Raw genomic sequence first — 16,634 nt, forward strand, 5'->3', positions numbered from 1 at the left:
CAGGCTCTTCAGAAGACTTACCAGAAGATTCTTCGAGAAAAGGAAAGTGCCTTGGAAGCAAAATACCAAGCCATGGAAAGAGCTGCCACTTTTGAACATGACAGAGACAAGGTTAAACGACAGTTTAAGGTATGAGTCTGAGCTGATTCATTGAGCATTCCTACCTTGCACAATTCTAAATCTCGTCCCTCTACTTCCTTTTCTTTTAACCTTTGAAGTCAGAATTATTACGCCATTAGCCCTCAATTTCTGTTTAACGGAGAGAAGATTTTTTCAACACATTTATAAACATAATAGTTTTAATAACTAATTTCTAACAACTGATTTATTTTATCTTTTCCATGATGACAGTACATAATATTTGACTAAATATTTTCACGATACTAGTATTCAGCTTATATTGCAATTTAAAGCCTTAAGTTGGTTATTTAGCTTAATTAGGCCAGTTAGGGTAATTAGGCAAGTCATTGTATTACAGGGCTTTGTTTGTCTGTAGATAGTCAAATTTGCTAAAGGGGTTAATAATACTGTCCTTAACCACTTTAACTCTGCGGACCCGGTACCGGGTCCGTGACTTCATCGACTTTCGCTTTCAGATTTAAAGGGCTAGCGTTGCACCAGACCCCCGTAAGTGGTGTGGTTTGAAAGTGTAAAATCTATATTTTATGCACATATGCATCACTTTGGTTTTTATTCTACTGTATAAAAGTTATTTACACTTAAATACACAGTATTTTGGATACCCGAGCTAGGTATTTTACATTGGTTCATTTTCATATTTTTTTATATGACACATGTACAAGTTATAGCTCAAATGAAAGCTCTTGCCGGTGCTCATACAGTTCTAGCATTCTTTTTACTGAATTATATTCATATGCCAAACAGTTGTTGAATGAATTGTGGTGTTTCCATGGCGCAGAAATGTAAACAATACATTCATGATCAATAAGCAGCCCCAGATAGCACAGACAGCTGTCATCTCTTACCTTATGCTGTGCTCTTCAGGGCCATTCCCCTCTGTTTTTGAGGTGATGTGCATAAGTAATCCTTTTATATGTCTGATGTGGTCCAAACACAGTGAGTTATGTTTGATCAAACAAAAGAATAGTGAAATATGTAAACAAGGATCGGTCTCTGTGGCTTGTACAGCACCTCTCATCAGTTGGAGTACAATAACTTTTACATAGATTATGGTAGAGACCTTTTTCTTTTTTCCTATGATTACAGACATGTGCAGGAACCACCAAAATTAATTACAGCACGCTAGACCACACAGAATCTAAAAGGTACACTTTCAAATTTTAGTTTATTTAAAAAAAAATACAAAAAGCGCCTCTTTTTTAGGTGTTTATTATAACACAGACGACATATACAGTTATTTTAAACACTATCAATAGTGTTTTATGAAAAATCAAAGGGTTTTCTTTAAAATGATACCAAATCTTTGCATTTACATCTCTGCATGTGGATTTGGGAAGCTTTTAAATTTGGGTAGGCAAAATCCAGGCGGAAATCCCCAAATAGCAGCAGTTTAAGTGGTTAAAATGATTTTAAAATATTAAAAACTAGTTATAAAAACATTCGTTCCAGTCGAAATAAGACAAGACTTTCTCCAAAAGAAAAAAAAAAAACATTACAGGAAATTCCTTGCTCTGGTAAACAAGAAAATTCACAGGAGGGCTAATCATGCTGTATTTTGTTTCACCCTTCAGATATTTCGTGAAACTAAAGAAAAAGAAATTCAGGATTTGCTGCGGGCAAAACGAGATCTGGAGTCAAAACTTCAACAGCTGCAGGCGCAAGGCATTCAGATTTATGACCCAGCAGACTCAGATTCTGATGACAACCACACCACTGTTACTAGTAAGAATATGACAGACACACAAGGGCAACTTCAGCAGTGGCCAAAACTGATGTTCATTATTTGCTACATGTAAGGTTTTTTAAACTAATGTGGGAAGAAGCACACACAGATAGTGAACGCAACGAATTCTCTATCAGCTGTCACACTAATCATCCAATCAGAATCAAAGGCTGCATTTACACTGCATGCTTCAAGTGACTCAATTCCTATTCTTGAATCGGTGAATTGAATAAGCTAAATTGGCCGTATTGCATGTGTGTGAATCCAAGAGTGCATGGCTGGAAGAGCATCCGCTGCGTTAAACATATACTGGATAAGTTGCTGGTTCATTCCGCTGTGGCGACCCCTGATTGATAAAGGGGCTAAGCCGAAAAGAAAATGAATGAATTAATTATTTATTTAACTTACTAATTTATTTTGTGAAAAAAGAGGGATGAAATGAGGGTTTGTGTCAACCAAAAATGCTACAAAATAAGCAGTTACTAATTGGTAAATAGTTTTCTCTTGTATTTCCTTCGTATGTCCTTTCACATGCACATTTTTCATGTATTTCTGTAAAATGTTTCAGTTTTACTGCCAGAGCACCTGCATGTTAAACGGTGTAAATTACTGACACAGACTCCCTTTTCTTTGGAAGAGGAAGTACAACTTTTTTTTTCTCTGTTTGCATTTTAAACTCTTCTTCAGTTTAGGGCATGCTAGTAAGAATGTGTGCTGTGTATATGGTGTGAACCTACTCTGCTCTCATGGTCCATTTGACTATGACAATTATCATGTCATCGATTCAGTTTAATTAGGTATTATGATCAATTTTCAGTTTTACCTTACATAAATATACAGTTTTGTCATAAAAGCAGTCAGATATAAGAACTGAACCTTTCATTTTTACCTGCTCAAAGAAATCATGCTTCATATTGTCATGCAGATTGGGGACCATTGCTAAATAACAACAATTTTTCTCTAAAGAGACAGCAATTTTTAATTGCAGAGACTTTCAAGCACAGGTGTCAAATTCAGTCCCTGGAGGGCCGCAGCTCTGCACAGTTTAGTTTCAACCCTAATTAAACACACCTGATCAGACTAAGCGAGTGCTTTAGGCTTGTTTAATACCTACAGGTATGTGTGTTGAGGCAGGACTGGAACTAAACTCTGCAGAGCTGTGACCCTCTAAGAACCAAGTTTGACATCCCTGCTTTAAAGGAAATATTTTTAACATGAGTCCTTCAAAAATGGTAGAAGTTTTATCAAAAGTAAGTCTAGATTCTTTTTTAAAATCTTATTTAATATATTATTTATTACTGTATTTTAACGTCTCTTTAGTAGTATAAAACGTTTTTATTATAGAAAAGTGATATTTATTATAAAATTGTATTCGTTTTTCTTATAACATAGCCAGAGAAGCTGATACGGCTATAAACTTAAAACTTTCTCATGAATTTAATTAAAATCAACGACATCATCGACATGTTCAGTGTTGTGTTCTGCTGCTCAGTGAGTTTGAGAGCTTATATCATGTCCTTATAGTGGATCTTGGGCTCTACTGCACCTTCAGTGCAAGAAAAAACTGTCCCAGCAAACTCAGTGAAAACTGCTAAATGTTCACAAGTGTAGGTTCTGAATATAGTTAGAATAAAGCATTTTTAATTACTTCCAATTGTGTCCAACCCCTCTCTCTGTATGCTTCCATGATGAATGTCTTTGGGAAGTTGTCAATCTATCATAACTAATTATGGTTTCTTATAAAAATGATACTAAATCGTCATCATCTGCATCGCGATGCACCATAGAAATAATTATTTTGACACCCCAATACTGTGAATTAATTTAGCAGTATGCATGTACACTAATGAAATATCACATTATGACCACTTTCCTAGCTATGAGCAGGACCATACAGAATCTGTGTATGTTTTTATATGATTCTGCACAATATAAAAAAATAACAATAAATATATATATATATATATATATATATATATATATATATATATATATATATATATATATATATATATATATATATATATATATTATTTATATATACAGTTCAAGTCAGAATTATTAGCCCCCCTTTGAATTTTTCTATTTTTTTAAATATTTCCCAAGTTATGTGAAGGAAAAAGGAGCAAGGAAATTTTCACAGTGTGTCTGGTAATATTTTTTCTTCTGAAGAAAGTGTTATTTGTTTTATTTCAGCTAGAATAAAAGCAGTTTACATTAAAAAAAAAAAAACACTTTAATGACAAAATTATTAGCCCTTTTAAGCTATATTTTTCCAATAGTCTACAGAACAAACCATCATTATACAATAGCTTGCTTAATTACCCTAACCTGCCTAGTTAACCTCATTAATCTAGTTAAGCCTTTAAATGTTACTTTAAGCTGTATAGAAGTGTCTTGAAAAATATCTAGTCAAATATTATTTACTGTCATCATGGCAAAGATAAAATAAATCAGTTATTAGAAATAAGTTTTTAAAACTATTATGTTTAGAAATGTGCTAATAAAATCTTCTCTTCGTTAGACAGAAATTGGGGAAAAAAATAAACAATAGGGCTAATAAATCAGGGGGGATAATAATTCTGACTTCAACTGTATATCTTTGGATTCATGCAAGAGTATATATATATACTCTCGGCTCAGTTGGCATTTCTGTGTGGAGTTCGCATGTTCTCCATGCCTTTGCGTGGGTTTCCTCCAGGTGCTCCGGTTTCCTCCACAGTCCAAAGACATGTGGTACAGGTGAATTGGGTAGGCTAAATTGTCCGGTGTGTGTGTGTGTGTGTGTGTGTGTGTGTGTGTGTGTGTGTGTGTGTGTGTGTGTGTGTGTGTGTGTGTGTGTGTGTGTGTGTTTGTGTGTGTGTGTGTGTGTGTTTGTGTGTGTGTGTGTGTGTGTGTGTGTGTGTGTGTGTGTGTGTGTTTGTGTGTGTGTGTGTGTTTGTGTTTGTGTTTGTGTTTGTTTCCTTCCCAGAGATGGGTTAGGGCTGGAAGGGTTAGGCTGGCATCCGCTGCGTAAAAACTTGCTGGATAACTTGGCGGTTCATTCTGCTGTGGCGACCCCGGATTAATAAAGGGACTAAGCCAACAAGAAAATGAATGAATGAACCATTTTAAATATGAATTTATTTACGTTGATCAATATATTTTACATTTATAAAAAAGTGCATGGTTTCCATTGTAGTGCAATTTAGGTAGGAATTCATAAGATTTTAGACAGCAGCTTTGTTGAACAGTAAATGCTGAGTTTTAAAACAATTTCATCCCTTATGTCCACTGTGCGTGCAGCTGCAGGAACTCAATGTGAATACTGGAGTGGTGGTGTGTTGGGCAGCGAGCCGTCAATGGGCAGTATGATGCAGTTACAGCAGACACACAGGGGTCCGGAATTCGCTCACAGTCTTATTGACGTGGAGGGGCCGTTTGCTAATGTCAGCAGAGGTGAGTTTTATCTGTTTGTTTCTGTCTGTAATGCAAATGTAAACGTGTTGATGTTTGTGAGTGTATTTCAGATGATTGGGATGCGGCGGTGGCCAGTCTTCTGCAGGTTTCTCCTCACGTCTCTCAGTCTCTGTGGAGTAACACTGTCCGCTGCTACCTCATATACACACACGAGACCAAAGCAGAGCTGCAGACTTTCATTCAGGTACACACACGGCCTCGCAATAACATTTAGCCACATTTTTGCAGATAGCTATGGTCTTGATGAATTGTACATACCATAAATTGTTTTTGCTAGGGCTGCTCGATTTTGGGAAAAATCATAATCACGATTTTTTTGGTCATAATTTTAATCACGATTATTTAAAACGATTATCAGTTGAAGTCAAAATTATTAGAGCTCCTAAGATTTTTTTTTTAAATAAATATTTTCCAAATGATGTTTAACAGAGCAAGGAATTTTAACAGTATTTCCTATAATATTTTTTCTTCTAGGTTTATTTGTTTTATTTTAGCTAGAATAAAGCAGGTTTAAATATTTTGAAACCCATTTTAAGGTTAATATTATTAGCCCCCTTAAGATATATATTTTTTGATTGTCTGCAGAAGAAACTACTTTTATACAGTGACTTGCCTAATTACCCTACTTAAGCCTTTGAATTGCACTTTAATCTGAATGTTTGTATTTTGAAAAATATCTAGTCAAATATTATTTACTGTCATCATAGCAAAGATAAAAGAAATCAGTAACTAGAAATCAGTTATCAAAACTATTATGTTCAGAAATAAGTAAAAAAAAAAATCCTTTCCATTAAACAGAAATTGGGCAGGAAAAGGGTTGCTAATATTCAGGAGGGCTAATAATTCTGACTTCAACTGTATACATACAGTTATTTTCCACCCTGCAAAGAGAAATAAATACAATAGAATAAAAATATGAAACAAACTGTGCTTTAAGAATCTTTACTGTAAGAAAAACAATTTAGCTACAAAAATCCTTGAGTCAAGAGCAGAGAGGGATTTTCTCGTTTTATTTGATTAAAAATCATAAAAACAGGCGGCAGCAGGAACATCGCGCTGTCTCTTTAATGGTTTCTCTTTCACGTGTTTTGATCCTCAACTCGTTTGTTTATTACACAAATGAGGGTTAATATAAGTCATCACTAAACACCGCGTTTTGACACCTATTTGACCATTTAAGCACTCACGTTAAGATGACTTTAGATGTCTGCGCTCCTCTGCTCGTCTCAGTGTGCGAATGAGACCGAATGCTGACCGGCCGTATGCTTCTGACTGTGTGTGCTTCACGCACACACACATAAGCACGCAGTCTTTCGCGCTTTAAGAGCAACAAACGTGAACAGCTGGAAAGGGGGCGGTATATGATGCAATAATCGTTTATCTCGATTAATGCTTTTTCATAATCGGTTGAAGCCGAAATCGGATTTTCGATTAATTGCACAGCCCTAGTTTTTACTGATCATGTTACAGTTTTTTACAAAATTAACTTTATCCAATAAAGAAATATCACTTTAAATCTTTTGGGCTAAAGTATTTACAAGGTGTCCGCTGGGTCTTAAAAAGTCTTACATTTCAAAAACTAAATTTAAGGCATAAAAAAGTCTTAAATTCACTGAAATTTTGTCTTGTAGATCTTAAATGACTGTAAATGGGTCTTACTTTTGCTATGTAATGCTATAATCTATCTATACTCTTTCTATAAATTATATTCTATTTCAGTAGAACTTTTAAGAAAAGTCTATTTGTAACTCTATTTACAAATATGGTTTATTGTCGCCCTTACAATAAAATTTGTTTAAAAGTTATCTGTGTATTTGTAGTTCATAAATGATGAGGACACTGACCTGGACAGACTGTTGTGCATACGTTTAGATTGCTTTAGGGATATATAATGTATATCTAATATATATATATATATATATATATATATATATATATATATATATATATATATATATATATATATATATATATATATATATATATATATAATGTAATGAATAATGTGTATGCATACAACTAGGGTTTGCTTGTTTTGACAATTTATTTAAAATATGTGGCTAAGAAATATCTAATTGTAATAAAATATTTTTGAAAAACCTGTATAAAGGCTGATTTATACTTCTGCGTCAAGCGCATGCATATGCTACGGCGCATCCTGTGCATGGTCGTACAGCCCTTGCCATAGGCCTCGCCGTGGCCGATGCTGACGCGAACATCTCAAAAAAATTTTACTACACGTCGCAATGACAGGGAGCGCAAGCTCTGTGATTGGTCGGCTTGATAGCACTGATGAGTGAAGGCGGGACTGAGTTGGAGTTAGTGTTTACAAGTGTTGAGTCCCGTGAAATGATATATATATATATATATTTTAATATTGATATTGTTTCTAAGTAAAAATACAGAGCTAAATGATTTTGTTATTCTTTTTTGATGTCAAATGTTAAACCTTATAGTTTTAATTTTATTGCAAATAATTGCTCACATTATTTCTCTTATAATCACCAATTTGGAGATCGGAAAGTGTAAGTCAAATAACATTAATTAAATCTATCTTTATATTTTAGCTCTTTCCATCCATTTGTCCCTCTCTTTTAGACTTATTCTTTAAGGCTTCGGAGGTTTTGTGAAGGTTTGGGTCATTTTTACCTGAACGTGTCATTTCCTGAGGAGAAGGCTGCTGTGTTTGCTGCTGAACGCAGACGAGAGATGGAGAGGAGCTCTGTGTGTGTGCTGCTTCTCAAGTCCTCAGTGTCCAGGTGACGGTCTGTCTTCTCACACATTTTATCATGTAGTTGTGTTATTATGGATGTCATGTATAGTTTCGGCTGTCTTAGCTGTGTTGTGGAGGATGTTGAGGAAGCGTTTGTGAAGACCCCGGATGCTCGACCTCTCTTGCTGTATTTGCGAACTGCCGACAGAAAAGGTGAAAAGGAAGAGGTGTCTACTCTCAGCCCAGCCACCAGAGACCTGCTAGAGAGAGTGAACAAGGCTGACAGAAGTGCCAAACTTAAGGTAGAATGAAATGACCCATAGTTTTAAAGTTAGATTTTAAGTTGCTTTTATTTTTATTGGAAGCTACATTTTTGGCCATGAGGTTTAAATTGAGGAATCATTATAATATGATGATTTGATGCTATATTTTAATAAATGAGTTGTAGGTCACGTGTAATGGTTCTGATTATTATTAATGCCAGAAAATTACTTAAATTGTTATTTTTTTGACTAAAGGTAGTACTTGTTTTTGTTTTTTTAGACTTAGCTGATCAAAAAGCTGCATTTATTTTTATAAAAATAATACTAAAACCTGGAATAGTGTGAAATATTTGAAGAAAAAAAAAATTACACTTGCAATAAAATAATAAAATGTCCTGAAAGATTCATTCTTGTAAACAGTATGTTTTAGCCAGTAATTTAATGCTATAAAAACGGGGTGTGTCATTGTGATTGACAGCTTCTCAAAGCTGACTGTCAGAGTTCTGGTGGAGATTGAAGTGTTACTATTCAATTTCTGTGTTATTTTACCATGATAAATGAGTTCAGCAGTAGTTAGCGCGCTGACACATGGTGCAATATCACGTCAGGGCGTTGCGAGTTCGAATCCCGGCTCGAGGACATTTCCCTATCCCTCATTTCCCTCTCTCTCTCTCTCTCTCTCCCACTTCGCTTCCTGCCTCAATACTCTCCTATCTAATAAAGGCAAAAAGGCCAAAAATAAATCTTTAAAAACAAAAAAAAACCTTTACTTTCTGACCTGCAGGATCTGATGGATCACTTTTTATTCAGTAAATTGAGGGTTTTATTAGGCTTTATTATTAGTTTGCTGATACATGCCTAGCCATGACGGGGAAAATACAGTTGATTGCTATCTAGCAGTAGACATAATTATTAGGAAAACAAAACTAATGTTAGCAAATCTCCACATTGATCTCCTGTAATGTTATTTGAACTTGATTTAAAGGACGTCTCTGACATCAGAGTTAATCTACTGAATTTGCGGTTTTAAAATATTCATGTTTTAGAAACCGAATCTTACATAACAAATTGAGCTGCTGTATATGTTATATTATAAACACCATTTACCGTTGGCTTTTTATTTGAAAACACATACTTAACATCAAAATGAAGGTAAATTCTTATGTGCCAGATATTAAGGCATGAAGTAAACCAAATAAAAACTGAGGCAAAAAATGATAAACGATATACAAGCAATGTTGCAGCAGCTTTTAGGCCTATATCATATAGACATCAGTTGATGTATTTATACTGCTAAGTTTATTGTAGAAAATGACGAGGGTTATTTTATATAGTGCAGGGATGGGATGTGTAAATATCCTGTTGATATTTAGAAATCTTGCAGTGTTTATCTTTTAACGCACTTATTTTTCCCGCATGGCAAATAGCTGTCCATCATGTGTATATTTTCTAAAATGTAGGTGTCGTTTATGTTATTGTTCATATTTTTAGAAGTGATTTTTCTACCTTGATGAAGAAAACAAATACCAACAACCCATTTTAAGAGAAATATTTTTTGTGCTCATAGCTGAGTCTAACTCAGGCTAGAGTGTATGAAATTTTATTTAAACATATATTATTTTTATTAAATTATTAAAAACAGCTTACATCACACAGTTTTTAAATTGTATATTATTACATGTTTTTAAATGCAGGTGCTTATATTTATAGTAGCAAGCCTTTGTTATAGTGCAGATACAGGCGGTCAAGGGAGAAGTTCGGGGGGAATGGTTGATTTGACAAACAAGCGTTTGGTTGTAAGCTTGATTCAGTGGCTCCGCCTTTGGCTCCATCTGGTAGTCACTTCTGTGCATGCTCAGGCTCCAATTTCAGCAGTGTTTTGCAACAGTTTGTGCCCATCATGAGGGGTTTTGCCTTCAAAGCGTTCAATGGGAAAAGGTGCTGTTGCGTCGTCATCCATATTTTTTACAGTAATTGGTTGGTCATCTGTAATCCTAACAATCTTTTAAAAAACTAGTTCGCTACCAGTAAGAATTAAACTTTTTTTTGTCATGAAATAATATAACAAAACACTCCCTTGAAGTACAATACAGAACTACTTTTTTTGGACTATAGATCCTATTTGTATCTTGTTTATTTGCTGATTTTAGTTTACATCTCTATTTCAACTTCTTATTTTCTACAGGTAGTGGATCACGCTGGGTCTGTGGAGGAAGGAGCTGCTCTTATCTTCTCTCAGCTGGAAAGAATCATAAAACAAGTGAGGGTTGTGGTTTATAGCACATACACCTCACACAGGATAGATAAAAATAACTCAGCAAGTTCTGCAGATTAGTTCAGTATTGTCTGCCACTACACTGGGCTCATTTGACATATTAAAGTGCATATCACTTTAAAATATTTACAGCCAAAATCTTACACGTATTATGATTAACTGTGAGATGGAATTGTTTGTTTATGTCTAGACAAAATTACAGAAAAAAGCTACAGTTACTTAGGGAAATTAACTTTTGAGATTTGTTTTGGGTAGAAAAATCAGCAGTGGGTTCATTGTCACTTCTATGATGTAATTTCGACCCAGACACTAACCCAGAAGTTTTTATTTGCATAAATATAGAACAATATAAATTATAAAAAAGGAAGTGTAAAATATAGTGTACTATTTAAGAATTTGAAAGTATTTTTTAAGCATGATTTTCAACAGAACAATGTTGCTTTCTTTATTGGCATGACACAAAACTGACAATACCAATAGCAGCAATCTACTACATGTGTGACACACAGAGGAACAAAATGTCGCATTTCACAGGACAAAGGTGCCACATAAATGAATCATAAATACAAACACTACATTTGACATAAGAGCTTTTTTTTTAAATAACTAACCTACACTATAAGATACTTAACTACACACATAGGACAGGCTATACAAATACTTTTACATGAGACTGACAAAATGTCGGCGACGCAGTGGCGCAGTTGGTAGTGCTGTTGCCTCACAGCAAGAAGGTCGCTGGGTCGCTATTTCGAACCTCCGCTCAGTTGGCGTTTCTGTGTGGAGTTTGCATGTTCTCCCTCCGTTTGCATGGGTTTCTTCCGGATGCTCCGGTTTCCCCCACAGTCCAAAGACATGCGGTACAGGTGAATTGGGTTGGCTAAATTGTCCGTGGTGTATGATTGTATGTGTGTGTGGATGTTTCCCAGAGACGGAATGCAGCTGGAAGGGCATCCGCTGCAAAAGAACTTGCTGGATAAGTTGGTGGTTCATTCCGCTGTGTCGACCCCAGATTAATAAAGGGACTAAGACGACAAGAAAATGAATGAATGGATGAATGAATGACAAAATGTTTTGAATTAGAATTTCTTAACTTGAATTTCAACACATTTTTAGTCAGCAGATGCCCTTCCAGCCGCAACGCAGTACTGGGAAACACCCACACACTCACGTTTACACGCACTCATACACTACGGCCAGTTCTTAGTTAATCCTGTTCACCAAATACCACGTCTTTGGATTGTGAAGGAAACAAGAGCACCCAGAGAAAACCCATGGGAACTTAGGGAAAATATGCAGAACATCCACACAGAAATGCCAACTGACTCAAACCAGTAACTTTCCTGCTGTGAGGTGACAGTGCGAACCACTGAGCCATCCATTCATCAGCAATTCATTCCTTCATTTTCTTTTCAGCTTAGTCCCTTTATTAATCTGGGGTCACCACATCGGAATAAACCACCAACTTATTCAGAAAGTTTTTACGCAGCGGATGCCCTGCGTAACCCATCTCTGGAAAACACACACTCATTCACACTCATACACTATGGACAATTTAGCCTACCCAATTCACCTGTACCACATGTCTTTGGACTGTGGGGGAAACCGAAGCACCAGGAGGAAACCTACACGAACGCAGGGAGAACATGCAAGCTCCACACAGAAATGCCAACTGACCCAGCTAAGGCTCGAATCAGCAACCTTCTTGCTGTGAGTTGACAACACTACCTACTGCACCACTGCGTGGCCAGATACAATACAATGCCAAATATTAGCAAACTGATATTGATGAGTGATATGAGGAAAACGTGGAGTCAGGACGGATAATTGGTGGCAGGCAGACACACACTGTACTGCTAACACATAGCACATATTCCAAATTCTGTGAGAGTTCAATTTTGTTTTCGTCACTGTTTGGACACAAACACTCTTCCTGTGGCAGTCATGTTTTTCTGTATCTCCCAGTCTCTATGTTTAAGGTGGCACTCAGTTTCTTTTAATCTGCCACTGTGTCTGCCTTTTTTGTTGCTGTTGTTGTTGTTTGAGTTCCTCTCTCTCTCTTCAGGAGTTGTTGGGATTGGAGTTAGAGGAGAATGGAGTGGTGGAGGAAAGAGAAGAGGAAGACTCTGGTGATGTGCTTTGGGATCTTCATGATGAGCAGGAGCAGATAGAGGCATTTCAGCAAGCTTGCGGCGCTGCTGCCAGATTCAGCTTTCAAAAGGTACAGTATAAAAACTTCTACTATTGATCATTATTCACAAATATCTTAACCGATTAATAGATCCACTGTAAATCTGAGGGAAAATTTGTGTATTTGTGTGTTTAATGAAAGCTCAGAGGCTACATGCATCCATGTGTATTTGTATTTGTTCCATCTATTACGAACTGTGCAAGTAAACTTTAGTCTTGGGCAGATGGCACAGATAGTCTTAAAAGGCCTCCACAGAGTTCAGACCTGGGAATTATATAGCAAAGTATCTTTTAAGGCAAGTCATTTCACTCGGCGACCATCTTTGAAACACCTCTCGGGCAGTATGCTCTGGCATTCTGTTTGAATGGGAAAAATTCTCCAAAACTACTTGCCAAGCTTATGATTGAATTTCATATTAGGAATCACTAATAAAATTTAACAACAACTGTATCTTTAGTTTAATTTCTAAACATCAAAATCACACAAAATCTGCAGAAACTCACGTCTGGTCCGAGCTTCTCCCCCGGAGTATGTACAGTCTATATCGATCGATGATTGGCTCCTGTACTAGAAAGCGGGCTTTATTCGCCATATAGCAATTGATGATTGGCTTATGTACTAGAAGGCGGGCTTTATTCAACCATATTGACCGTTACACTTTTCCCCATTCAAATAGATACGAGTGACACGTCTTGTGTATTCTATAGTCTTTGTTATATGGGATCACCTGCACAGAATATTTTTTAACAACTGTCTTTGCTAAAATAATAAGAGAAAAACTCCACAATGGTGTTATCAATTGTGTGAGATTGATGACGGCAGCCAGAGGAGAGAACAGCGTCAAATTTAATCTTAGCCCCACAGACGCTACTTTAGAAACACCTCACATAAGCGGTAATTCGTTTTTTTGTAATTTAACGCAAAGATGATATAGTACATTCATTAATGCATATAAATGTTCATACGTTTTTTAAAAAATCATGGATTTAAGATAATAATGACTAGGGATGTAACGGTATCAGAATTTCACGGTACGATAATACCTCGATATGAATGGCACAGTACGGTATTTATTGAATAATTTACAGGAAAAACAAAACTAATGAAAAGACTCGAAAAAAGTGCCAAAAGTGTTTATTTACCTTAGCACTAAACATATCAGTGACATACAAATTAGCCATCTATCTGTAAGTTTTGAAACAGGAACTTAAATTTTTCAATTTTAATAACAAAAAACTATTAAACTATATAAAAAAAATAAAGTTTCAATTTATTATTGTTGAAAACTCATCACATTCAACATTTAATCTCTCACTCAGATACAGATGGGTTTTTTAGGGAAAATTATCATAGAACTATAATCTGGTAAAAGCTGGGATCTCAGTCGGCGCAATAGCCTAGTGGTTAGCGCGCTGACATATGGTGCAATAGCACGTCAGGGCATCGCGAGTTCGAATTCCGGTTCGACGACATTTCCCTACCCTACCCCCTCTCTCTCTCTCCCACTTTGCTTCCTGTCTCAATACTGTCCTATCTAATAATAAAGGCCAAAAAAGGCCAAAAGTAAATCTTAAAAAAAAAAAAAAAAAAAAAGCTGGGATCTCTGGGCATGTCCCCTGCAACAGAAAAAAAACCCTCTCATTTGGGACTGAGGTTTCTGGGACAGAGAGATATGATTTAGCCAAGGTTGACAGCAGTGGGTAACATTGTGCATTGTCTTTCCACCACTTGAGAGGACAAACCATGAGTGAGATAGAGGTCTCTTTGCGGTACAAGTCAATGTCTCCATCAATCTAACAAGTGTGCTGTGTTCTGCTGGCCCCATGACTGTTTTTAGTCGTATTCCCCGACTTATATTTCACCACAGTCTGGCAGTGCCTGCATATTGTTTTTTTCTTTGTCTGTCACCTTTTCTCCTTTTTCGTATCTTTTTAGAAAGAAACCGAAATGCTTCCACACATCCGATCAAAAACCCGCTTTAGGTTCGATCATTTCCAGCTGTTTTTCTTCCCCGCTACTAGCAACACACTCCATTTTCCTATTACTGGATCTGTAGTGACAACAGACCGCAAAGGATGATGGCCACGCCTAGGCTGATGGGAATTGTAGTTCCCGCTACCTCCCGTTCGCTTCATTCGCCTAAGCAAACTTTTCTCAGAAATATAGTTTTATTGAGTTAAAAATTACTATTGCGGTATGACAGGTATTTACAATATTGTTACATCCCTAATAATGACCGTTAATTGCGACATAACAGTCTTGTAAAAAGGGTCCATTAGTTTAATACTGTATTGTTTCTGTTACTTTCTCTACAGTATGTTGACAGACTCAATGACATGGTAGCTGCCCCTCCACCCACTCCTCCGCTGCTGGTATCTGGTGCACCTGGATCAGGCAAATCCCTTTTGCTGGCTAAATGGTTATTTCATCTTAATTCTAAGAGTTTTTAATTGCACGACAACTATGTATGTCCATCATCATACAATGTTATTCAATCAAACAATATCATTTCTATACAGGATAGAGTTACAGCAGAAACACTCTCCCAACACCCTCATCCTTTATCATTTTACGGGACGTCCTCTCTCTACCAGCACAGATCCTGTGCTTATCATTAAACGCCTCACAGTAAAGGTGAGACACTGACACACACACACACACACACTAATTTCATTCTATTTCCATGACACACCATAGGGGTATTGCACAAAAGTAAAATTAGGGATTTCGCTGGGATTTTGATTCTATCCTGATTGAATTTAGCATTGACTCATTTAGCATGACATTAGGCTTAATTAAGTTACTATGGAGATTTATTCTTTGTAGTTAGCCTGCACCAGAGCAGTCTAATAACCAGTCTAAGGTTAATCCAAGTAATTTATTATATTTTAGTTTTGTTGTCACTGCTATTAGAAATTAATGTGTTTTACTGTTACTCCGTGCACTTGGCTATTAACAAATATTTTCCAAATATTAGAATTAAAAATAAGTATGTTTAATTATATTAGCAATCATTTTAGATATCTTCGTGTATATCTGTTTCAGATTTTATTATAGGGGAAATATTTATAGAAAAAATATAGATAAAAGATATATACAGTTCTCAGCATAAATGAGTGCAGCCCCTTTTAAAAATGGATATGGACAATAATTTTGCTGCATTCGAATAAAAATAAGACTTACTTAAAATAAATTAATTAAAATAAGACTGTTCACCTAACATCTTTAGGTATAGAAAGATAGTACATTTAAGTTCAAACAAGATATTGCAAAAATAAAAATGACAAACAATAATAAGTGCAATATTGTTAAGTGTTTGCAATAATCTTAATGATTAATTAGTTGCATGAATGTCCAATGGTCACATTTAAGACAAAGCGAGCAATTAAATTTGTTACTTCATCACACCCTATATATTACTGTTAATTCTCTGAATAATAATAAGAAGAATTCCCTGATTGGTGGGTGAGAGAGGTGTGTTTCAACACGTTACCTGATTGGCTCACATCCTGTTTTATTCATACTTGTATTATTGATTCTGTGACTGATCCTGTGGTCTGTTAACAAATGCCACGAATGTGCACTTATCTTGGCTATCTACATCGGCAGAGGCGGATTAATGTAAGGCCTAGGTGGGGCTGAAGCCCCTGGGCCTATGAAAGAAGGGGCCCCTTAATTGGCTGAAAAATTAATTTGTGCTATGACGCGGGAAACGCCTCTTTGCATTATGCTTTCTCTTGTTGATAATGTGAAGAATTCCTTTCGGTTCGCTGCTGTTAAAAAATGCCGTTGCTAAACTGGGACTCAGAGTGGCTGTAGCCCAATCAGAATATTGAATATCCCTGTTTTAGTCACCCTTAAGTGTGATC

At 36.1% G+C, this 16,634-nt stretch overlaps 1 protein-coding gene across 4 annotated transcripts in view; it reads left to right on the plus strand.

Moving 5' to 3' along the window:
- nphp3 (nephronophthisis 3) overlaps nt 1-16,634 on the plus strand; it is a 55,782-nt gene that overhangs the window by 5,428 nt on the left and 33,720 nt on the right. For 3 of the 4 annotated variants that reach the window (XM_009297293.5, NM_001202441.1, XM_073940467.1), the window contains exons 3-12: nt 4-129; nt 1,713-1,863; nt 5,150-5,302; nt 5,374-5,507; nt 7,922-8,082; nt 8,161-8,338; nt 10,485-10,559; nt 12,640-12,795; nt 15,081-15,184; nt 15,285-15,399. In XM_009297293.5, coding sequence (XP_009295568.1) covers nt 4-129; nt 1,713-1,863; nt 5,150-5,302; nt 5,374-5,507; nt 7,922-8,082; nt 8,161-8,338; nt 10,485-10,559; nt 12,640-12,795; nt 15,081-15,184; nt 15,285-15,399 — 1,353 coding nt within the window. The remainder of the gene's footprint in view (nt 1-3; nt 130-1,712; nt 1,864-5,149; nt 5,303-5,373; nt 5,508-7,921; nt 8,083-8,160; nt 8,339-10,484; nt 10,560-12,639; nt 12,796-15,080; nt 15,185-15,284; nt 15,400-16,634) is intronic. The other variant, XM_073940468.1, reaches the window with a different exon arrangement.

The sequence above is a fragment of the Danio rerio genome, chromosome 24, assembly GCF_049306965.1.
Source record: "Danio rerio strain Tuebingen ecotype United States chromosome 24, GRCz12tu, whole genome shotgun sequence".
Taxonomy (NCBI): domain Eukaryota; kingdom Metazoa; phylum Chordata; class Actinopteri; order Cypriniformes; family Danionidae; genus Danio; species Danio rerio.